This window comes from Triticum dicoccoides, chromosome 6B (genome assembly GCF_002162155.2).
Source record: "Triticum dicoccoides isolate Atlit2015 ecotype Zavitan chromosome 6B, WEW_v2.0, whole genome shotgun sequence".
NCBI classification, from domain to species: Eukaryota; Viridiplantae; Streptophyta; class Magnoliopsida; order Poales; family Poaceae; genus Triticum; species Triticum dicoccoides.
Genome location: NC_041391.1, coordinates 682,234,174 through 682,259,663, shown reverse-complemented (window position 1 = coordinate 682,259,663; position 25,490 = coordinate 682,234,174). Strand labels below are relative to the sequence as shown.

General features: G+C 43.7%; 1 protein-coding gene and 1 long non-coding RNA gene across 6 annotated transcripts in view; one reads left to right on the top strand and one right to left on the bottom strand.

Moving 5' to 3' along the window:
- Nucleotides 1-18,033, top strand: part of LOC119320007 (cytochrome P450 87A3-like) — a 21,357-nt gene extending 3,324 nt beyond the window's left edge. Inside the window, exons 2-9 of the mRNA XM_037594152.1 lie at nucleotides 8,885-9,209; nucleotides 9,333-9,482; nucleotides 10,736-10,987; nucleotides 11,214-11,303; nucleotides 11,420-11,498; nucleotides 11,713-11,819; nucleotides 13,256-13,389; nucleotides 17,634-18,033. Coding sequence (XP_037450049.1) covers nucleotides 8,885-9,209; nucleotides 9,333-9,482; nucleotides 10,736-10,987; nucleotides 11,214-11,303; nucleotides 11,420-11,498; nucleotides 11,713-11,819; nucleotides 13,256-13,389; nucleotides 17,634-17,724 — 1,228 coding nt within the window. The 3' untranslated portion in view covers nucleotides 17,725-18,033. The remainder of the gene's footprint in view (nucleotides 1-8,884; nucleotides 9,210-9,332; nucleotides 9,483-10,735; nucleotides 10,988-11,213; nucleotides 11,304-11,419; nucleotides 11,499-11,712; nucleotides 11,820-13,255; nucleotides 13,390-17,633) is intronic.
- Nucleotides 18,034-18,403: 370 nt separating this feature from the next.
- On the bottom strand, nucleotides 18,404-25,483 carry LOC119323831. Of its 5 annotated transcripts, none has more exons than XR_005156528.1 (7): nucleotides 25,072-25,483; nucleotides 24,530-24,640; nucleotides 24,246-24,383; nucleotides 23,318-23,492; nucleotides 21,935-22,881; nucleotides 21,368-21,439; nucleotides 18,404-18,824 (listed from the first exon to the last, which is right to left on the bottom strand). It is a non-coding gene; the product is annotated as an uncharacterized LOC119323831 (long non-coding RNA). The 5 variants fall into 5 exon arrangements; XR_005156530.1 differs by having other exon boundaries at nucleotides 24,246-24,378; XR_005156531.1 differs by lacking the exon at nucleotides 24,530-24,640 and having other exon boundaries at nucleotides 21,935-22,006; nucleotides 22,784-22,881.
- Nucleotides 25,484-25,490: the final 7 nt, after the last annotated feature.

Here is a 25,490-nt window from a genome sequence, read left to right as displayed (position 1 = left end):
GCCTCTCGCGAAAGAAAAAAAACAGAAAACGCGCCATTTTTTCCTTTCAGAAAGAGGCACGTCCGTGCCTCTCGCGAAAGCACAACCGTGCCTCTGGAGGAAGCAAAACCGTGCCTCTCGCGAAAGAAAAAAAATAGAAAATGCGTTTTTTTCCCTTTCCGAAAGAGGCACGCCCGTGCCTCTCGCGAAAGCACAACCATGCCTCTCGCGAAAACAAAATCGTGACTCTCGCGAAAAAAAAATTGCATTTTTTTGCGCAAAAAAGTTATTTTTTTTGAAAAAAAATTTGGTCGAAAAGCTAGGGAAGACCTGTAGAAAACCAAAACGTTAAAAAACCGAAAAAAAAACTTTTAAAAAGCCGAAAACGCGTGCGTAAAAATTAAAAAAACAAAATTCGGAGGGAGTGCCCAGAGCGCGACACGTGGCGAATGGTTGTGAGCACGCCAAGTGGCGCTGATCGTTGCGAGGCTCCCGAAGGAGCGCTCGTTAATTAGTTGCTCCCAAGAATAATGCTCTGCAAAAAATACAACCGTTTGAAGCAAAGCCCAGAAAGTCATAACACACGGAAAAAGGCCCATCTTGCACCTGCTCAACACAAAGGAAGGGTGCTCCTGTTCGGCGCTCCTGTGCTGGCGCTCGCACGCGGTGCCTAGTGGGCCGGCCCGACAACATGCTGAAAAGAAAACGGGAAGAAAAAATTATGTCAGAAGGAGGAACCGAAGTCAGCACCACACTGTCGGGTGATGCCCTGCCGTGGTTACTGGTAACCCTTTAAGTACTGCACATAACATATACTCCCTCCGTAAAAAAATATAAGAGCATTTAGATCACCATAGTAGTGATTTATTTTTTGCGGGAAACTTCATATCTATCCATCTTCAATCATGGTATTACAACAAACTGTAAAAATAATAAAAACTACAACCAGATCCCTAGAGCACCTAGAGACGACTACAAGCACTGAAGCTAGCCGAGGGTGTTTCGCTGTCATCGCCCCTCCCTCGTCGGAGCCGGGCAAAACATGTTGTAGTAGACAATCAGGAAATCAAAATTTATACTCCCTCTGTTCCATCATATATTTCATACAGAATTTTTAGGAAGTCAAACTTTATAAACTTTAACCAAATTTATAGAGAAAACTATTTGTATCAATAATATCAAATATATACAATGTGAAAGTACGTCTTTTGATGTATCTAAGGATATGGATTTGGTATTCTAGATGAATATGTTCTCCTTTACAAACTTGGTCAAAGTTTAAGATTTTGACATTTCAAATAATCTATATGCGCTACAATGTGGAACAAAGGGAGTATTTCTTTACGGATGGAGTACTATATAACCAGTATAAATTAATTAAAAAGAGAAAGTGTAAATTTCAAAAAGAATTAATAAAAATGAAAACCACGAATTTAAAAAGTTCATTGATTTCGAAAAAAAAGTTTATGAATATGGAAAAAATGATCACAAATTGGAAAAGAGTTCTTCTATTTTGGAAAATTTTCAAAAAAATGTGAAAATGTTCATCGATTTTTCAAAAAAGTTAATTGAATTTGACAAAAGTTCATCGAAAAAATTCACCAAATTTCAAAGAGTTCATCGAATTCAAAGAAAAGGTTCATTGAATCTGAAAAAAGTTCATTAATTGTAAAAAGAGTTCATCGATATTGAAGAAAAGTTCATCAGTTTGGACAAAAAGTTCAGGCATTTAGCAAAAAAGATGAAATGAAAAGATAAAAAAGAAAAGGAAAAAGGGAAAAAGGTAGAAAGAAGAAAAGAAGGAAAAGATAAAATTAATCATGTGAGGTTGTGTGTCGGATGGTTAGTGCATCGTATTTCAAAAAAGGAGGTGGCCAGTTAGATTCTGAGCACACACGCACAATTATCGTGTTTTAAAAGAAAAGATACATGGGCCTGCCCAGCTTGCAAGAGAAGTGTGCCCTTCAAGCACCCGTTTGCAAAATGGCATATGACAGGCGCCTGAAGCGCCAATTGAAAGCACCACAAAACAAACACGAAAAAAAAAAGAAACGGCATGTGTGTCACGAGACGTTAGCACTCATGTTGGCTTCAACAAGAAACAAAAAAAACATACTATGCCTCTTTGCTTGGTTAGTTGGTATAATGCTCAAAGTACCAGCATAAAAAATACTCAAGCCCATGTTCAGAAGTCCAAGCGCATATTCATCTCCATCTTGGGTATAGCATGTTCCCAAAATAGCAAAACAAATGTGATAATGCCCATATGACATACCCCGTCTCCCATGGTTGTTTCTTACCTACGGGTTTTGTTCTTATTTTTCGAGCTTACTCAGTTTTATCATTACCCTTTTTATAGGGTCGCTCGAATGCACTTCCGTCACGGTTCCCTCTTTTCAGCGTCGTTTTTTCCAGTGTCAGACGTTGGTTTTGGATGGTTTTGCCCTCCTTACATGTGGTACACATCAAATAAAAAAAGAAAAAGAAAAACTCTGTTTAAAAAACTGGAAGGTAACCGGCCCAAGCCCAATTAGTAGCCAACAGGCCCAAGTCCACCTCACGTTTCTTCCTCCTCGCGCAAGTACAACCGCCTCGTCTCTGGTGCTCGCAGCCAGCAGCCTCCCTATGCCTAGAAGTAATGTCGGGGAGGTCCACCACGCCTCCCTCGTTCACCCTGACTAGTCCATGGGCTCCGATAATCCCCCAACTAAGCCTACCGTCACCGTCAACCACAACTCCACCCCACCGGCCGCCCGCCCGATTCGTCGCCGTTGTCGCGCTCCGGCTTCCCTTATCTTCTTCCTAACGCCCATTAGGTACTCCTGAATCCCCTGGGCAAGACCTTGTCGAGTCGGATGTCCCTTCTCCCCCTCCTCGCGAACTCCGAGCTCGGCCACTCACTGCCGTCGTCGGAGACGTTGCTCCCAAACTGCAGTCGCCTCTCCGACCTCAGATCCGTGCTCTAGATAATCTCCTCCTCCCTTTTCCCCTCTTTCCCGAGCCTCTCGTGCCTTCTGTCGTCGTTGCACCTTGCGCCGCCCGTTTCCCCCACTAGAGCTCGTCGTCGACGAGCCGTCTGGACTCGGGACACCCGCACTTCGTCCCGTAGCCATGCGCTCATCTGGACTCGGGACACCCTCACTTCGTCCCGTAGCCATGCGTTTGGCAGCTCAGTATTTTTCAAGTTTTACAAGGATACCATGGTTTTGAGAAAAAACACTGGTTTTAAATATTTTGACATGTTTGGCATAAGTTAATACTTCAGTTTTATAAACCGTAGTATGTTTGATAATGTGGTTTTTTTTGCGGTATTTGGAAAAGAGGTCTTGACCTCTTTTTTCGTAAACACAGAAACGCTTGCTTGACTTCTTCTTCATGTCGTCATTTATCCGCCATTGCTCCATCTTCCCTGCAGCCATCCTGGGAAGAAAAGTACGTGCTTTTCTACATTGACTACTCTGCCATTCCAACGACCTACCTCCACTTGACGACTCCGCCGTTGATTTATTTAATCCGTTGCCTATTGTTCCATTGCAACAAGGGCAGCCCGTAGAACGATTAGAGTATCTACAGCTGGGCCTTTTATACCCGTCTCAAACGTCCGGACAGGTCATTCGGTCATTGACCGGTCAAAAAATCAATCCAAGCGGACCTCTTAAACCATGGACAAACGTCCGGATTGACTAGCACCCCTCATATCCAGCTCAAATATAGGACGGATATGGGGCGGCCCAGTCACGTCCGCAGGCCCGGCCCATCATCGACCCCACAAAAAGCCCCAATCCGGGTGGCGAGCTCAAACCCTAGCTCACTCTGTCCCTCTCTCTCACTCCATCCACTCCTCTCCCTCTCCCTTCCCGATCCCATCCACCACGATGAGCAGCTCCGGCAGCTACTCCAACTCGAAGCTCGACTACGAGGAGGAGAAGGCCCTCTGCATTAGTGGCAGATTCAGGATTTGAAGTTACCTGGGGCGGACTTTTGAAGGGAAAAAAATGAAGCCATGATACAATCAAATAAGACAATCAAGAAAATTAATTGGCCAATAGTCTGCATTTAGGCAAGATGATCAACACAATGAAATGTTCAATGTAGTCTCATTCTAAAGAACTAGGCAAAAAATATATATTACTTCCTCCGAACAAATTTTAACTAAACCATGACACTTATTTTGGGATGTAGGAAGTACAAACAATCGTATAATGTCTAACTTGGAATCCTCTTGGCTGAATCTTGACATCAAATTTGTAATTAATATCAATATTCAACTTTTAAGAATTAGGTCTACATGGGAACAAATTAAAAAAAATGATAGAACGGAAGATTAGGGGAGAGCAAAAGGACTTGCTCGTTGCTGTCTCAGTTGACTGCTGGCTTGCAGTTTGAAGGAAGACACCGGGTCGTGGCCTTGGCGATCGTGCCTCCTGTACGGATGCACGAAGAACAAGTGGACCCCCTTTCTCTCCATCGGACGCCATGGGTTGGAAGCGCCGCCGCGCAGCAGCCATGGAGATCGGTTTCGATCGATAGGAAATTGGGAACGTCCAAGGCTGCTTATAGAAAACGGAGTGGGTTGCGTAAAAAAAAGAATGGTTCATCTCAGGTTATATTGGGCCTTCCTTATTGGCCCATGTCCTTAGCGAAGCGTTTTCTTCTCTTCTCGTCTTCGTACTCGAAGCGTTTTCTTTCTTCTCTGTAGCATGCATATAGAGAACCTACAGAAGGAAGCTCCTCTCGTCTCCCATGGTGGCCAAGACTGGCCAAAGCAAAAGAGGGCTACACTAGTTCCCAAAATTTACCCGGGGCGGCCGCCCCTACACGACCCTACACTGGATCCGCTCCTGCTCCGCATTGTACTGGAGCGGTCCAAGGTGGAGACCGGTGGCAACTCCGGATCTGGAGCATCGCCACAGCTCTCGGCCGGGGCAGCGCGGACGCCGGAGCTGGACCCTCCAGGCCCGCCGCAGCGACACAAGGACAACACAGTCCGCGTCGGCCCCGCACCATCTCCTTCCCCCGCCAGCCGCTCTTCCACGCGCGGCCAGCGCTGGATGCTTGTGCCCGCACCTCCGGCAACTTGTCCGGGGACGAACTATGATCTTTTGGATGGTGGTGAAGTATGTTAATGTCCGTTTGCACCCGATCTTGTGTTCCTCTGCAGTCGATTTTTGTTGTCCGTCATTTGATCACGTAGGATAGATCAACGTTTGCGTCTCTAGTATGGATATAAGGCGCCGAATATGAGATACACAGATGCAGAGTGGCAAATACGAGGGGTGCCCGGTCAGTGCCCACAGACGCTTGAGGGTCCGTATTTGTCCAGCTTTAGATGCTCTTAGAATGGGAAGTTGATTGATTGATCCTGACTTCCCGATACAAGGCGTACTAAGCTAGCTAGCCAATTGATTGTGTGAATGGCCCTATACACAGCCCGATTGATCATTGTAACTCCTTGTCCTTCAGCGCAGCTGTGTTCAATTCAGTTCGACGATGAATGCACAGTTAAACCAGGAAAAGTGAGGAATACTGCATTTGCCAAACATCTTCATAGTTTTGCTAAAACTGAGAAAAACCGTGGTTTCTAAAAACTGAAGTATCCATTGCCTACGCATTTGAATACTGAGGTTTTCACTTACTACGGTTTTGGAAAAACTGTGTATTTGTACGTGTATGTCCACCTCTAGCCGGATAGAACGATCGATAGCTATCGATTTATGTATCACATGGGTTGATGGCCAGAAGATGGACACAGAGGCCAAGCAGCCATCGTTTCTCGGTTTTAAAAAAAAAAGGTCAGGACCTCTTTTTTATATACTACAAAAATACCACAGTGTTAGAGATACCACGATTTGTTAAACTGAGTATTGTTCTCATCCAAACGACTCAAAGTATTGAATACCAAGGTTTTTTCAGAAACCACGGTATTTCTAAAAAACTACAGAAATACTTTGGCTCCCAAACGCACCCTAAAAGATAATGGATTTGGGTGATTTGTATCTGAAAAAATCCTATCATAGAATTTCACATCAAGAGCCCATGCACTACTTGAGTGCTCTAAGCGCTCCTACAGAGCATTTACCGCACATACCTTAACTATGAAGCATACATGTATGTCTAATTATGAGGAATCAAGAACCTTGTTAAAAATATTACGTGTTCCTATGTCCGAATGGGGTTGTGGGTTTAATAATAGGTGAGGAATGTATAGAAGACTAAATTATTATCAGTTGGTTCGTCTAATCACAAGATGGTACTTTTTTTAGGGCCAAACATGCTTGACTTTATTGATCAACGCTAATAGTTACAGAAATGTTTACAGCTCCATTGAGATTGAGATAAAGGGGCCACACATGAAGGCCTTCAGCTAACCCGGAGTATATTTAGCTAGGCCATCTGCCTGCTCATTTGAGGATCTTTCCTCAATGATGGTAGAACAATCTTGGAATTCATGCGGTCATAATCTTGATCTCAGGAGATGAGACAAATCAACATCGAGATCTAACTAAATCATCGGCTTGTGTCCATGAGGTCGGTTATATCTAGTATTCCCTCGGTTCCTAAATATAAGTCTTTCTAGAGATTCCACTGCGGGCTACACACGGATGTATACAGACATGTTTTAGAGTATAGATTCACTCATTTTACTTCGTATGTAGTCCGTAGTGAAATCTCTAAAAAGACTTATATTTAGAAACGGAGGTAGTAATACATGTTTGATAATTATTAGTGTTACCACGTTAAAAGATAATAGTGTGCTTTTCTCCACCACTGATTTGCAGCAAAAGCCGTAAAGTTTTCAAAGAGGAGGGTGCACAAAAACATGTCTTTAAAAGTTTTTTAGATTGTCACACACCAATTCACAAATCGGTGATTGCGCAGCCAGCCAAGGAACCACACTGGCATCGCCGCCTGACATACTTGATAATCAAAAGACAGACCTATACTAAAAAAGAGGCTTACAGAGCCATTGTGGCTTGTTTATTACAGCACCGCGATAGTTTGCATTATGGTAAAGTTTAACAGTAGCGGAAGACAAACTAGGGGCAGCACGTACGTACTTGGAGCTACACCACTTCCATAGGGAACTGGCTGGAAAAATCTCCTAGCAAATGAACACTTGGACTTCACGCTAGTGGAAGACGTCTCCTTACCTGAATATGGCCAAAACAACGAGCAAGTGAGTACTTTAATACTCGCAAGATAATGAAAATAATATATAACACTAAATAAAGTAGTGTATGACATGTCACATAATCATATAAATTATACTCCCTCCGTCCGAAAATACTTGTCATCAAAATGGACAAAAAGAGATGTATCTCGAACTAAAATACATCTAGATACATCTCCTTTTATCCATTTTGGTGATAAATATTTTCGGACGGAGGGAGTAGCTATCATGGCATAGGCGCATAGCCAACTTTATCTAGCAAGTATAATGAATATATAGCATATAGATATAAATGTATAATGATTCAATTAGTTCTCATGACCATTCCAATATCATAAAAAAAATTCTCATGGTCTTCGATACCCACATTTCCACAGCCCTTTCATGGCTCACACCTTCATTTCTTAACATCACATAACCAACAATCCAACTGTCATTTCAGTACAATACATGCACTTCCCAACATCACAGATCATCTTTGTCACCTGCTCACAATACCTTTCTTGATTTAATTTACATGATGTGTTTTTATTTACGATTTAACCTCCAAGTTTGGCAAGGACCAAATAGTGTGACTTATCCTGACTCGTCCATGACCAAGGACACAACTACTCAAATAGTTTAACTTAGTAGATGTCGCACACTGTACCCATATATACGACGAAGCATCTCTTATGGGGACACCCACCAAGATCGTCTCAAGTCATACATTTTGTTGGGATTGTATTAATGAAATCTATCGGCTGGGAATTATCTTAAAATTTGTTAGAATCAAAGGTCTGATGTTTCTAATTTATGTGGGATTTTCTAGCATATTTTTTATGAGATCGTAAATTACTTTTAGTATATAAGAGATAGATAATACAGTAGAAGATTTCATATGTTATAGAATAGCCTGACAAGTACTCCCTCCATCCCATAATATAAGACATTATGCATATAATAGCGGACGCGGATTTGTAGCACCTGGGTGCTCCACAACACTATACAAACATTAAATTCAAAAAACAAATACCAAGATATTTGAAAAAAATCTGAGATTTTGGGATATCAAACCTGGATTTCCGATCTACTCCCGTGTGAAATTTCTTGAAAAAAATACTAGGAAACATATTCGTGGCAAAAAGACAAAAAATTTCCTATGTATGGATAAAAATTGTTTGGATAGATTTTTGTGTGGATAGTATTTCCTTCGCCACAGATACGTTTCATGGTATTTTTTCATGAAAATTCACACCGGAGTAGATTGAGAACCCAGATTTGATATCCCCAAATTTCAAATTTTTTTACTTTTCTGGTATTTTTTATGTTTAATATTCATATAGGGGTGTGGAGCACCCATGAGATCATGTGTATTTTATTATAATAACGTCTTATATTAGGGGATGGAGGATGTAGTAGATAAAAAGAAGATTGTAAACAAATAGCAGTTTAACGTGTAAAACTCTTGTAGAAATAACTGCATACCCATGAAAGAGTTAGGTTACGTGTGACAGCACAATTGTTTTTAGAGTATTGGGAGAATTTTGGATGCAACAAAAAATATCCATCCAAACATAACAAAATGGAAACTTGCTTCGATGCTCGTGTTAAGACAAACTTAACAGTGAAGATTAGTTGTTTGTAATATAAATCATTTTAAATTTTAAGATATCGAATCAATGATGGTGATATCAGCATGCAAGCATCCCATGTATTAGTTAGAATAAAATTAACGAATGGTTCAAATTTCAGGTATGGTCCAATTTTTAGGACAAGTTTGTTTGGTGAAGACCTCATAGTTTCCATGGACAAAGAGCTGAACAACTTGGTGTTCCAGCGAGAGGAGAAGCTATTCCAAATCTGGTACCCGGAGTCGGTCATGAGAATCTTTGGAGCCGACAGCATCATCTCAAAACTTGGGTCCTTCCACAGGCACATGAGGAGTCTAGTCCTTAGGCTCTTTGGCCCTAAAAATCTCAGGCTAGTCATGCTCCATGATGCTCAGCGAACGGTCCAGACCAGCCTGCTCTTGTGGCTCAATCAACCCAGCATTGAACTGAAAGAGGCAACTGCAAGTGTATGTCACTGTTAGCTTCTTCCTAAAATAATCATGTTGTGAGAAAAATGAGCAAATTAAATCTAAGTTATGAGCACCTTGTCATCTGACTTCTCTCTGTAATGCAACAATTTCTTATCGTAGATGATATTCAGCATCACATCAAAGAGGTTAATCAGCTATGACTCCTCAAACTCAGATGGGAAGCTCTGGAAGCAATTCGATGCATTCTTTCAGGGAATGCTAGCATTTCCACTCTACATCCCTGGCACGGCATTCTACAAATGTATGCAGGTAATTGACAAGTATACAATAGCAAATTCTTTTAAGGAAAAAGGAATGCAACGAGGGGGCAACCTTGTCGTGGGGTTAACACGGCAAGTTTCCTCATAGGAGAACTTAGTTGTGAGGCCATGGCTGTGAGGTGAAGCCTTGGATGGGGTTGATTGAAAACGAGAGACACAAGTTTACCCAGGTTTAACCCCTCTACTAATGGTAAAGCCTACTCCTACTAGATTGACTGAATATGCTGGTCTCGATTACAATGATGCTATTCTTTCTACCTCTCTCGAGAGAGCTAAAAATCTTGTCTATTTGCACGACCCAGAAACCCTCTTTATATAATAGCCGGGTCCCTGGGGTTACAAGAGATTCCAGGTTTCACCCACAATCAGAGTCCTACTCTAAGCCCTCTAGGTCCTTCGTGTACTGTCTTCCAAGTTGGGGGTCTCCATCTTGTATTTGGACTCCTTCACAGAACCTCGCCTAGGTTCAGGTCCTTCAGGCTGGGTCTTTCTTCAGTCCGGGTCCATGTAGCAGACCGGGTCCTTTCCAGGTCGGGTCTTTCTTCAGGCCGGATCCTTCCCAGGCCGGGTCTAGCTGGGGCCTGTAGCAGGCCAAATTCTTCAGGGTCCTCGTCCAGTGTAGGTCCTTCAGGGACCTGCTGGTTTCTCTTCGTCTTATTGGCCTACCTGGTTGGGTATTCCCCATCACAACCCTCAGACCGATCATTTAATTAGACTAATATGCATCCTTAGCTGTCTTAGTATATCTTATAGATTATTCTAAGATACTTCTACACAAGTACTCCCTCCGTCCGAAAATACTTGTCATCAAAATGGACAAAAAGAGATGTATCTAAAACTAAAATACATCTAGATACACCCTCTTTTATTCAATTTGATGACAAGTATTTCCGGACGGAGGGAGTAGTATGAAAAAAGATCACCACGTCCTAAGTTTTTTTGTATATGGATTCAAATTATTATTATTATTATTATTATTATTATTATTATTATTATTATTATTATTATTATTACTACTACTATTATTATTATTATTATTATTATTATTATTATTATCTCTTTAGGGTCTCTAGTAATAACTAATGAAATATAATTTAGAGTATTCGCCTATGTGGTATACGAGGGACGCAAGTAAAAACTCTTAGGAGCATGTAATCATGTCTCTATATGTATATACATCCTATATAAGTATAATCCATGTTTTAGTTTCACACTATGCATATATAACAATTTCAATGCCAGGGACGAAAGTATGTCATGGCGACTTTGAGGAAGATGCTAGATGAGAGGATGAGGGCATCACATCGAGAGAGCGCCGACTTTCTCGATCTACTGATCGATGATTTGAAAGAGGAGAAGCATTTAATGAATGAGAAAATTGCGTTGGATTTGCTCTTCTTGTTGCTCTTCGCCGGCTTTGAGACCACGTCATCCGCGATAACTGCCACAGTCAAACTCCTAACAGACAATCCGAAAGCGCTACAGGAACTTACAGTAAGTGAAGAAAAGGCTAAGGAAGTGGACTTCAGTGTTTTGATTTTCAGTCTAAAAAACCCTTCCTTTCATAGTACACTCTCACCTACCTACCACACATGAACTTACAAATAGCACTTTAGTCTATAATAATTGAACAACATATACTACTAGAAGTCTATGTATAGTTGGATAAGTTATAATCATGTTGAACATGTTACCCAATCAATCAGTGTGATGGTTCCAGGAGGAGCACGAGAACATCCGGAAAAGAAGGGTTGACCCTGACTCCGAAATCACATGGGAGGAATACAAGTCCATGGAATTTACGTCTCATGTATGTCTCGTTTACACCATTCATCGACCATGCAAACTTCTAAATTGGTTCATGATTATTATCATAAGCATCCACCTCTACAATGTGCATTTATCTTCTCCACTGTTGATTTCTAGGTCATACACGAAGCATTAAGGCTGATTAACATTGCTCCGATAATGTTTAGAAAAGCTACAGAGGATGTTCATGTAAAAGGTAAAGTTTCTTGTAAGGAAAACGATACATGTAGGATTAACCTTTTGTTCATTGTTTTTGAGATAGCTAACCACACGCATGCCAAGTGGTCATGTAGGACTAACATGTTATATACATGGACACAATTATAGCTGTGGCAAGTTAACTATATATGAGATCCTAGCTATATATATGCCCTAATTAGTATTGATATGTATGGTCGTGATCTGTGCAGGTTACATTATACCAAAAGGATCAAAGATCATGATTAACCCTTCTACTGTTCATCTGGATCCTACAATTTACGAGGATCCCAATGCATTCAATCCATGGAGGTGGAAGGTATGTGAAATTTAAAGCAAAATAACATATGCACATATTTTAAAGAGTAAAGGACGAAAGAAGATTCTAGGTTAGATCTCGCAAATAGAGAATAGCCTGACCCTCACATCCCCTCTCTCGGGTGACATGGGGGAACACCACCGCCAGCGCCACCACTACCCTCCCTCCCATCCTCATCTCGTCTTGCCACCATCAGAGAAGCACACCGACAAAGCTAATTCCTAGGAAGGTGGCAGTGGGGAATCTCATGAGGGTGTCATGCATCTGTCCCATCCATTGGGTGATGTCTTGGTGGCTGCTCTTTGTGCCATTGTGGTGGTGACTCTGGTTCGGCGGGGGTCCTGGGCATTGAGGCGTGGTCTGATGCGATGACAGCGGTGCCCGAGGATGCCATTTTTTCTCCATGGAGACGTTTGTTAGATCTGCTTCTACCGCCACGATGTCATGTGTCTCCCGGGCGAAAGCCCTAACTGAGGTGGGCAGCGATGGAGCCATCGGTGTCATACCCTTCTTGACGGCACCGCCTTGGGAGATAGTTGGCTGGTGGACACCGTTAGGTTGGTTTTGGCGGCGATTTGGATCTGGAGGTGGTGCGATGTGGCATCTACCGCGTCGGCCATGACGGGTCTTGGCGGCGTGGCGCAAAAGGGTCTCAGCGTTGGGCGTCTGTTGATGTACGCGTGCAGAGTGGTGACGTTGACATGCATCATGGTGGTGTCTACGGTAGTTAGGCTTAACAAGGTCAATGCGTTGATCTCCTCTGAAGTTGAGACGTCGGAAGATGACGGTGGCGGATTCCGGAGCGTGCGGATGCATTGTACGCTAAGGGTATGCTAGACCGGTTGGTGCCAGCTTGGTGAGGCCACATATTAGATGTTGTGCGTTGGTGCAAGATCAAGGCACATCATTAAACTAATAGGTGTAGCAGAGTCAGGAAGCTGGCTTTGAGTTGATCCATGTATTAATTTTGTCAGATGGTTGTGTGCATGGGCTTATCCTCCTTTTTTAAAGGGCCAAAACAGGCCGGTGGATAGAAAAGGCTTCCAGAATAGATGATACTATATTGTATCTTTATTTTTCCTATATTAATACGGTTGAACTTCATGTCATGAAAGGAGAAAATTAGCTCAAGAGCTTCCATAGAAAAATAGAAAGTAGCTCATGCATGATATGTAGCATCCTAACTAAGTGAAGTTTGAATTATTAAAGACAAATTATTTATGCAGGCAGTAGTGATGTACAATGTTTTCTTTTAAAGAAAAATATAGAAGAATCAAAAGTTAATTAACATGTTCATTCATTTTACCCCTATGATTTTTCAAGTCGCGGAAAAGGCTAAGGGATCTAGCTATATTTTAATGCAAGGGAGTAATATTAATTGTTGCACAAACATAGTACTTATCTCCCTGAAACCTAGTTACAACCTGCGTGTACAGGGTACTGCTGAACCAGTTAGTGGTGCCTCCAAGGAATTCATGGCTTTTGGAGGCGGGCTGCGGTTATGTGTTGGTTCAGACTTTGCTAAGCTACAGGTGGCTATCTTCCTTCATTGCTTAGTTACTAAATACAGGTAAAGTTATATTTCTTGTATCTGAAGTATTTTGATAAATAATAATTACTCTAGCAACAAACACATATTGGAGCGAGGGTGCTACTAGCGTACTTATATATTTCCTTTGGTATATAAAAAAAACACCTCTATAAGTAAAATTGTCCGATCGTACCTCTCCTGTCTCCTGAAACAAATGTCTTTCTAGTCATCGGTCCACATCGAAACTGATGTCCAACAGGTGGTTAGAATGTGGGACTAACGAGTTCCATAGGTCGGAGATCGGTGGGATCTTGAATGAGGTTAAGGAGTTGAGTGCCAACTTCTCCTTGTTCAAATTGTGATGTATAGGAAGGGGCGCCAAGAGCATCTCCAGCCGCGTCCCTAACACAACCTCCCCAAGCAATTTTTTCGTGCCGGTGCCGAAAAAATGGCTCAGTCGCGTCCCCAGGAGCCCGTTTTTCGCCGGCTTGGGACGAAATCAGCGCCGGCGGACCCAGGCCGAACCCGACGCGCTGGGGGGCGCCGGGGCGAGTGTTTTGGCGCGAAACAGCCGTGGGCCCGCCGAGTCAGCGAGACAGCCGCTTCGTCGCCCTCATCGCCTCGGTTCCCGCGGGAATCAATGCCAAGGCTGCAGCGCTGCCGCGCCGGTCAGCCTCCATTGATGCCTCACGGGTGGCGCAGTGAAGACGCCGCCGACGCGCGTCCCGCCCGCTCCCGCCACGCGTCCTCCCGGATGCCGCCTCCCCACCGCCCCGGTTCGGCTATAAAAGGCGCCACTGCCCGCCGGTGAGCGCCACAGCCTCCCCCTCTCCCTCTCGCAAAAGCCTTCTCCCCGCAGGCGAGCTCCCCGACCACCCCCTTCCCGCCGACGAGCAAAGCATGGCCGAGAGATTCCCAGGCGATGGCGCAGCGGCGAACGGCTTTGGCCGCCGACACCTCCAAGAGCCGGAGGCGCGCCTTCTGTACGGCCGAGTACCCAGCGCCCCCCGACATGCGCGTGCCGGGGGCGTGGAGAATGAGCGCCGGCGGCGTCCCGGTGCCGCCGGTGCCCGAATGAGCGCCGGCGGCGTCCCGGTGCCGCCTGTGCCCGAAGGAGCGGCACGGTGGGCGGAGATCGCTCGCATCCGCTCCTCGCTGATGAAGGAGCAGCGGAACCAGCCGAGGTACGCGCCCGACAGCGAAACGCTATGGACGTTGTACTTCCAGCGCCGCCGCGAGGAGCAGATCGCCTCCGTCAATGGCATCATCCCCCGCGGCCGCCTCAACTCCGAAGGACGGCGCGAGTGGCGAGTGGTGGGGCGTCCCCGGCCGCACAGTCGATGTCGTCCTCGACCACATCGAGACCGGCAACGTGCCGCAGCTGGAGTACCCGACGCGGTCCTCCTTCTCTCGCCGTCGCGACAGTTCCTGGATGCTGCGGCGAATGGAGCCGGGGTCGTCCTCGTCGTCGGGCTCCGGCTCGCCGGCCCTCCGCCCCATCAAGCCCAAGCCGGAGGGGACACCGCTCGGGCGTCGCGCTCGCAGCGGCGCCCTCGTCATCAACGAGCCCTCACCATCTGGGACGGCGCCAGCGAGGCGCTCCCTGCACCTGGTCTGGCCGAAGCCCGAGCCGAGCTTGCTCCCCATGAAGCCCGAGCACACCGACATGGTGGCCCCCCGACGACGAGTCCGCCCTCAAATGGGCGAAGGAGGACTATGTCCGCCAGCAGGTGCGCCGCCAGCGTCAGGCGTACCTGGAGACCCAGGCCCGTCGCCGCGCCGTGGAGGACGATGTTATCGTCATCGATAGCGACAACGAGGGCGAGGCCGGGCCGTCAAGCGCCCCACCACGTGTCGGCAACCCCGGCCAGGGCTGCAGTAGGGACGCCGCAGGCGAGGCGCGCGACGACAGCGACGACGACGGCGACGACGACGACTACACCTGCTTCTACAGGCTTCTCAGCATGTAGACGACGGCGGCGGCGACCGTGACGGCGGCGGCTAGGCTTTTTAGTTTGTTTTTTAAGTTATTAGGTGTAGTTCTTGCATGTTTTAAGTTTTGTACAAATTTCGACGAAGCATGGCCGTGTTCCTGCAAAAGTCGCCGAGTTTGCAAAAAATTGAAACGAACTTCGTCGAACCCGTGGCGACCGTGGGCCTATGACTGGGAGCGAACCGAACCCCAGGGGCCAATTTAGCGCTTGTTCGCCCCAGGCCGCTTTGTTTCAGCGCCGTGGGGGGCCGAACGCTGGAGATGCTCTAACACGGCAGCTCATTGCTGTGCAAAGCGAGCTAGTGAGGCTAGACGTAGGTGTTTATGGTTGAACTATGTTCGCCCCTCCTTGTTGAAGTGCTTTAGCATGATTGTAATCCTATGGAGTAATCAATAAAGTTTATTTAGTCACACATACACAAAGAAAGATCCCTTGTAGTACCTTCAAGAAAATAGATATGGTGTCGAACAAAAGGAAAATCGTTAAAAAACTTCAGTGCTACAATATGTCGTGCAAGACGTGACTAAATTTAACATTTTTCAATGGAAACAAACCAAAAATTGTTTCATAAAAGTGAAAAATATAGTATGCAAGAAACGCAAACAAGGAATGAAACATGCGACAAATCCTACAAAAAGGTTTGCCGTAAAAAACATGGGAAAACATTTCATACACTTTATGAATCAACCAGATGAAATTCATGCAAACACAGCCGGATTTCATATAGACATGACGGATTTTATACAAACATGACAAAAATGGTTACATTTTAAACATATTTTAACTAAAAAGGGAAAACTATGTGCACATACACGATCGCGCGCGGAACTCCACTCCCATGACACGGATTAGTCTACGACCGGCTGCGGTGGATCCCTTTGTATTTTCCATGTCTGGAAGCCTGCTCACCGGACTGCCGGGAGCCCCGGAGGTATATTTTTCCACCGTATCTTCCCTATGTCTGGTTGTGCTGCTCATCAGAGTGGCAAAGAGGGTGATTCAGCAGGAGGGGAAGGGGGGACTCCTCCATTTCGGTGGAGCCCAGACGGGGGCCGAGGATGGTCTGACATAAAGATCCGGACATGTCATCGGATGTACAAGCCGGTGACGCGCCGACGATGGCCTTACTGGGACCCAAGCTGCGGCAGCCTCCCATGTTCTACTTTTCCCTCGACGTTGGCGGTGGACGCGCTGGCCGCCGACCCGTCGATCTTCGCGCAGCTGGCTTCTTTCTCTGCCAGCAGGGCACGGTTACACGCGCGTTGACGGTGGTACGACGCGATGTAGTCCACGGAAGCGACGATGCCCGTGTCGCCGTGCTCCCCCTCGCCCCATGTGCCGGCTTGGAGCGGCGAGTTGCTGAAGCACGCACCGGCTTGGGGCGGTACTTGCTCCATTTGACTAGGCGAGGAAGGTGGAGCAGCGAGATGCGTCGCTCGTATCCTACAGCCTCCGCGGGCCTCCCAGCAGGCTTTTATGCCGGAGAACTGCTCTTCCTTTTCGTCGGATGCCATCAAAAGGGTGGAGGAAATGGTGAAAGAAGGAGATGGGGAGCGGCGGAGTGGTGCGATTCTTGCCCAGCATTTGGCCTCCTTTAAATAGCAGGCGGACAGAAGGAGCTTGTCTGACGTTGTGTTTAATACCAGCCTGCTTGTGAACGGACGTGTGGCCGAAGTAGATTTCTCAGCTTCCATGTGGGTTTAATAGAGGCGTTTAAATGCGGCGACGAGGTGTGTTCAGCCGGGCGTGCAGCGGGCGACGCCCTCGGCCGGCGCGTCGCTTCAATGGCGGAGGCAGTGAGAGGTCGCGTCTGCCCTGAGCTGTCTTCAATATGGAGCGGCCCACTCTATAGCGGCATGAATGCAGACAGCTGGCACCGAGCGGGAACGCGCGCGAGCGAGGGATGAGTGGGTTTGGGTGGGCCAGGGTGGTATGAATCAACGCGTGGTTGCTGCCCGGATGCCCACACCCCCCTCGCCCCACGTTTATATTTGGTTTGCGGGAGAAAGTACGCCCAAACCGCGCCACTGACCGACATTAGATGCCCGCATTGGATGGCTTTCGCGGTCCGGACAGCACGGTCGGACGTATGCGGGCGATTTGAGTGTCGGTGTACATGTGCTCAGTAGAAGAAAGGAAAATAGAATATGATATAGCTTCAATGCAAAACATGAGACTGTAAATAAAAGAATTGTGAGCTCTTTTGAGTCGTAGGATTATGCATACTTTTTTTTACAACATTGTACATAAATCCTGACAAACTAAACTTTAAACTTCTGCCTAGCGCAGATGGAATGTGATCAAGGGAGGAACCATGGTGCTTTCTCCTGGACTACAATTTCCTGGTGGTTTTCACATCCAACTTCTCCCAAAAGCTTGACTCGTGGTGTTGATTTCTGCAATATGGACGATGTTTCTATGCATGGCACCAGAGGATATGCAATGTTGTCATGTTACTATTATGTGGCTAGTAATTGACTTATGGAACGCAAGATTGATAATAAGCCCTTTTTTGAGTTGTTAATAAGCTTCTCCTATGTAGCATAAACTAGACTCAATTTGTTTCTGCTTCCCATATTTGGTATATGCCGGAAAAATGTATTTGTGGTTTGTTTGATGCAACTTGGCAAGACGTTTTCCACTTTTTCAGGAATCTGCCGGGAATCTAAATGATGGTTAGAACGTTGCTATGTTTCTGCCGGTAATCAAAATGATGCTTGCATACATATTTTGTAGATCATCAATACATTACCAGTATTGTAAATGCATCTCTTAGACTAGCCACAATGGGTAGTAACATAGACTAGTAACATGCCTATGTTACTAGTCTACTAGATCGGAAACGCGCCTTGGCGCGCATTGTCCGTCCAAGCGTCGTGACCCGGCATGTATAAATCTTGTACATCCAAAGGAAATTACAGCACTCTTTCAGGACTAATGAGTTTACTATAGATCACAAACAGTAGAGATATACCAAAAACATGGTAAACTGAGAATACTAAGTCAATAGGGTAATTAATTTGCAAGCACATGACAAAATTTGTTCCAAAAAGACTGAGTGGCAGTGCCAGATAAGACAAACTGGTTTGCATCAAGTTTAGTACAAAGCAAAAAGGTTCAAAATATCAAAAGCCTAAATGTTAATCTCCAAATTCAAGAACCATGCATCATCGACAACATAATATAAGAGATACACAGAATAGGTAGTCCCATATCAGAACATTCAGTAGCATGACAAAATAAAAGTTGATTCATGTAGATATTAGAACCGAGATTCTCCAAATGTCATGTCTCGGTCATGAAATATATTCTTTATCAGATTTGAAGTACCACAATGGGCTAACAATCACTGTCAATGTAATGTACTGTATGCCTTTCTTCTGCTTCATATGAACTGGATTTCTGTATTAATTTGATGCATCGGTTTTCTCTTCACTTTGTCACAGTAGAGAATTGCCCCGTTTTGATTTTAAAACTCCGCTGCACAAGTTAATATAATGAAAATATAAGTGCCAAAGATAATGAGAATTTTTGCTTCCTATAAACTTATAAACATAGGAGTGACAACTTAAACATGCGGTGCCCTGAGTGTATTCTATCTTTAGGCTTGCAAAGATAGGATGGCTTGCATGAGAATATCAATGCCAAAATCATCTGCGACTCACAAAAATGATAGATCATAGATAAAGTAAAGTGCCTTGGTGCAAAGCTATATACATTCATGCATTTCGTTGTTATAATTATGGGCAGACTATTAACAAAAGAACATAGGAAGGTGTAGCGGATGCCGATGCTACTGAAGCTCATACCAAGTAGGCAACTTCCCATGCAGAGTATATGTCCTGGCAAGAAGAGAAAAGGAGGTGGAGCACCACAATACATAATTTATTAGACTAAAGAGCACTACAATATCCCAATAATTTGAAGGAGCAATTGTATGCTTGATCATGGTCTCAACAGATGTGACTTTGGTACATGTATTTCTTTGATCATATCATTTGAATAATCACGATCTTGAATTATGATGGTTCATATTGATTATAATCAAAGAAATCAACCAGCTATGTAAGCATGATAGTTATCAATAGAGCCACATCACACCAGTTCTAAATTTCATGATAGGTGCTTACTATATTTTCTAAGATTGCCATGCATCTTGTTAGAATCAAGAAATACATCTATACGCCAGCAGCTAGTGCTCCCAAGGGAACTGAATTATGCTTGTGCAGCGCCATGAATATTGAATATATATGATGGATTTACTTTGGTTTTTCAGCTGTCATGGTCAAAGTTCTAAATCATACTTATATTCTACGAAAATATTTACCTGACGTGATCCAGTGTGTTGTTACAAATACAAATATATATTTTTAATCAATTATTTGTACATCTCTAACCTCTACGCTCTAGCCATGATTACATTGTATCTATGAAGTTCTTAACTTTCTCTTCATTTATAATTAGAACACAACACACTACCTTGATATATCCCCTTATTGACAGAGATCCTAAAAAACATCAGGCACATAAGCCTAAAACAAAACAGTGGTGATTACCTTGGAAAAAGATCACTTTGACCCCTGTCTTTCTACATTAATCAATGAACCAAATTCTACTCTAGATGGCCACATCTTGCCCATTCATATTTTTTATAAGGTGTGTTGACCGGGTAACCGACTTTTAGTTCTATTAGGTACTATAAGCATTAGTTGATGCAACACCAATGAGAAAAAATGGTTCCTTAAATAGATAGGCTTTTTGGAAAATTCACATGGAGAAAGCAAGGAATCTCATCATGCTGCCGAGGTAAAGCATCTGATAACCCAAAAGGGACAACATAATAATCATGAAGGAGAAATGCCAAATGAGACCATAGAAAAGGAATGCAGAAAGAGAAACCAATCAACTTAAGAGGAGAGGCAGGTCTCGCCTTGGCGTACGTTGCCCGGTCCATCCCGTTAAGCGGTGAGGCGGAGGACCACAATACATAATTTATTAGACTACAGAGAACTACAATATTGCAATAATTTGAAGAAGCAATTGTATGCCTAATCATTATCTCAACAGATGTGACTTTGGTACATGTATTTCTTTGATCATTTTTTATCTGAATAATCACAATCTTAATATTATGATGGTTTAGTTTGATTATAATCAAATAAATCAACCAGCTATGCAAGCATCATAGTTATCAACGGAGAGCCACATCATGCCAGTTTTAAATTTCATGATAGGTGCTTACTATATTTTCTAAGATTAGCTGCATCTTATTAGAATCAAGAAATACATGTAAAAGCCAGCAGCTAGTGCTCCCAGGGGAACTGAACTATGCTTATGCAATGCCATGAATATCTATGAATATCTAAATATATATTATACTGACTATATATCATGGATTTACTTTGGTTTTTCAGCTGTCGTCATCAAAAATTCTAAACCTGACTTATATTCTACAAAAATATTTACCCGACGTGATCTAGTGTGTTGTTGCAAATACAAATATATATTTCCAATCAATCATTTGTACATCTCTAACTTCTACGATCTAGTCATGATTACTATGTATACTATACCGAAGCCATAAATATGAACAATTTCAGAATTGAGCGAGTGCACTTATGCTCTAGTTATCAATGTATAGAAAGCTGGATCCTGGTTAAAATGTTTTCGAAAAGATCTAATTTATGCAGGACACAATTGAGCTACTCCCTTTGGACTAAACGGAAGCACTAAACATGGCTATAACACACACACACAGACACACACACACACACACACACACACACACACACACACACACACACACACACAGAGAGAGAGAGAAAGAGAGAGAGCAGCATCCATAGATAAAAATATGGGCAGAGGGGGGTAGTAAGTCACAAATGGATCTTTTAGAATGATTTATAGAAAAGGCATTTGGGCATGACTGAGTAAAATGAAAGTGGATCTTGAAGAATAATATACTAAGAAAAGAACTCTTGAGAGACTAAATATCAAAATGGTTGAGCGATTTACATTTGTACCTTGGGTCTAGCTGCTTGCTCGGGTGTATTTCCTTACTTGGTAATCCCTCTTTAATTCTGCCCACCAATCATCTGAAAGAAGAGACAAGTAACACTTTTGAGTAAAACATATATAGCAAACATCCACAAGATTTCTTACAGTCCAGGAACGCAAAAAGCAGAGAAAAGCATGGCCCATCAAGGGTCTACAGCAAACAAGTAAACATCAGCGGCTTTGCCTATCTAGCTAAACAATTTTTCTTTGTTCTTTTCTTTTTGCTCAATTTTGTAAAAGAACAATCAATTAAAAAAATAAGTCACCAACATAAAGAGTACACTTACAAAAAAGAACTCAACCATACTGAAATAGTTCCAAAACAACAGCAAAGAATATGTGATGGCATGCTTTGGCTAATGCAAGGAAATTGAGTTTCAGTTTGATATGGATGTCTCATGGAGTGGCACAATCACTGGGGGAGTTTTTGTGGTGATTCTTCAACATGCTCTTGAAGGCGATCCTAAGAAACCAATATGAATAACTTCCAAGTACATATCATGATAAGTAAATGAGATATAGACATGAGCTACCTCAGGTGATGGTGCGTTTGGCATTGTCGTTGTCATCCGAAAGCAGCATTGGTGCATTATAGCACATGGTTCCTAACCAAGACAGAAAATAATAGCAAACATAAACCCATCCGACAACAGCAAACATAAACCCATCCGACAACAACAATGGAGAGACTTATGTATCCAGTAAGGCAATGGACAGGGCTGGTTCATAATACATACATGCACACAAGCTTAGATTTCAGTGTAAGCTACAAACAAGGAGTAAATCATTGTGCAATGTTAAAATTAGATAGAGAGAAGGGAAAAGATTGATTAGTAAATATATATATAGCTGCACACAAATTTAATTGGATTGTTGGCTGAACAATTTCTCTAATGTACATCTTTAAAAATACATTACAGTAACCTGGCCTAAAACTTAGATTCTGTGTGATGTTGCTTTGTTCATTAGTGAACTTTTGGGATGCTTGCCTGAATAAATTGGGATTGCATAGGACCATAAGTATGCAGTTCTTGAGAGATAAAATTGATCCATAATTCCATGTCTACGGATGCAACAATTCAGCTTAGACATTAAATTGTAGTCAGGTTCAGGTTCAGTCTATTTCATATAGTTAGCAAAAGCAAGACAGGAGTATAAGGTGCAGGTTTCTGTACACCTCACACTTTATGCATATTAATCTTTGCCGCACCCCACCCGCCCCCGCAATATTCAACCTGGTATGAGACATTTTTTTTATTTCATACATTTATACAATGAAAAGCAATGGTGCAAATGTTCAGTATGTTACAACAAAAGTGCAAAGGTTCAGTAGTTCACAATAATACATTCAGCTATCTAAGCATAGTTCTCACGAAGAATACTTGTGTGGGATAAGGGAAGCTAATGATGCATGTGAGGCCGCAAATTCAAGCACTCGCCTACAATGAACCCCATTCAAATCCACTGAAGCATCCAATTGCTGCAATAGACCAAGAGGAAAATACCAAATTAGCTCACCGGCTCACCAAAAGGTAAAAAGAAAAACAATGAAATAAAATCCGAGAACACGAACCTACACTACCATGGGTGAGTAGATAACGAATAAATTATCTCATATTTTTAGTATAACTAACAATTACTTTTACACATAGTAATCAATAGAGTATTTGTAACCAAATGCATCTTTATTCTCGTATGTAGTGCAATGGACATAAAGCAAAATGTTAGAACTCTTTTCAGTTCCTAGACATTCTCATTTGTTAGGCAAATTGTTATGTACATACTTTCACGTTGCTGCTACAATTCACCTTCTCTGCCACATCACCGATGTTTTTGCACAAATAAGAATCTCAAAGAACTGAAAGTACCAACACAAAAGCAATAAATAGGCATTGCTTCAGAGAGAGAAAAGTTACATTGGGCTTGGGCTCATTTCTTCCATGTCCGGCGGCCTTCCGCTTGAGTTCCTTCCAATATCATCCCAGGAGTCTTCAAAAAGAGCATTGTATATTTATACAAATTTCTTTCGCGTAGAGTGTCCACGACCACGTGCACAACTTTGTTCGGTACCGTCGCATGGGCATGGTTCCCCTGCAAAAAATATAGCAATACGAGAGATTACATAATCATGTAGATATAATATTGTAGAAAAGGACCTAGCATCAATGCATACCTTTTGGGAACGGGACTAAAAGGCAATGATATATAACAATTGCAAGGGCACAATTCCTCCTATGAAAGGTACATGTGCCTAAGGTAGCTTCTACAATTTTCTAAAGCTAACAACATAGAAAAGGGCCAGCCACCACTTGCGTGTTACCACTGAATAAGTCTATAATTTTGTAACATAAAAGGATCAGGCACCCTTTCCCACATCAGTTTGGCCATATTAACCAGGGCTGCTAGAATCAAGCGGGCCTTTTTCTTTCTTTCAGCAATGCTAACACTAACATGAATGCAGGTGGATATTTTATTACCTTAAATGGAAAAGAACATTTAGTAACACAGGATCTAGCAGCACCCAGGAGCAAGAGATTCGATACTGTACTTCCCCTAAGCTGGTACTGAAGGCATATAATATATTCGTCAAATTTAGGTATTCTGTGATGGCCAGGTTATCAATGTAGATGATTTACAAATGTGTCAGAAGTGTTCTGTCTCAATGTAGATGCAGTAACATATATGTATTCTGCACATGCAATATTCTTCATATATTCTGCAGATACATCAACCCTATTCTTATTATAAAGATGGCCAGGTTATCAGTATTCTTGTTTTAACACAAGTTCAGTCAAATGAGTACAGATAGATGTGAGCTACTAAAACATGGTGGTGGCATCTCACCTTTAGAACAACACAGAGCATGTTGGACTGCCATCCCCACTAGGATCTGGGCGACCACCATGAGTGCCGGGAGGATCTCCTCTTCCTCCTTCCTCACCCTCTCTTCTTACCACCCCATCTCCCTCTCTGCCTCCTACTCTGACACAACAAGAAGTTAACAACATCAACACTGCAGAATCCAACCAATATATCTGCATCGTCAAACAAACATCCTACCAAAAATTTTAACTGTCAGTCGGCTATTTCAGTAAATAAATCATGAACCATAACTTTCTATTAATTACCTTCCATTAGTAAGAAAAATGGCCCAGTTACCATCATAAGAACGGTAGGCTTGAGCCCCAAAAAATTTCAAGCTTGACCAAAGAGTGCCACCAAATAACAGGTTCCTAGTACTACAGCAAAAACTAACTTCAGTCGAGGACAACAATGAGAAGCAGCACCAATTGAGACACACAACCACACAGATTCTTGTAAGCCGGAAACGACAACACTGAACCTCACAAGCTTATGCAGAGAACGCCATGTAAAATGAGCAACGATTACCGCTACAACACTGAACCTCACACGCTTATGCACGGAACAATATACAGAATGAGCAAGCGCTACTACACACTGATTTGTACAATTTCCATCCACACTTGGCCTCAATGCCAAAATTCATGGCTGGAAAGAACTGAGCCTGGCACTACTCCCCTGAGCCGGAAACAACAACACCGAACCTCGCAGGCTAATGCAGAGAACAAGCTTGGCACACCCAAGCCGAATTCCCGGTCTACAGAGCTCAAATCAAGCAAGAAAAATTAGCAAGAGGGGGGAAATCAACCTTCTGGTCACCACCTCCCGTGGCGAAGCGGAGGCCGCTCGGCTGGATGTTGATGGAGAAGATCTGCAGGCCGTCATGGTGAACCCAGCTGGGCTTCTCCGTCAGCATCTCCGTGCCCTCGAGGTAGGGAAGAGGAGGAGTCCTGTCTACACGGGTGACGGACGCGTGCCGTTCTCGGTGAAGACGCAGATGCGGCGGCCGGTGTCGCAGGAGAGCACGTAGCGCGCCCGGCCAGCATGGTGCGCCTCGAGGTGGAGCACGGGGGCGCCGTCGAGGCCGCGGACGAGGAGCCGGGAGGAAGCCGCGGTGAGGCACGGGCGGGAGGAAGAGGAGAGGGGGCGACGGTGGCGGCGCGAGTGCGGGCGGGTGCCTAGGCGAGCGACGGCCGCGGCCGGCGGGGCAGGGAGGCGGGCGAGCGG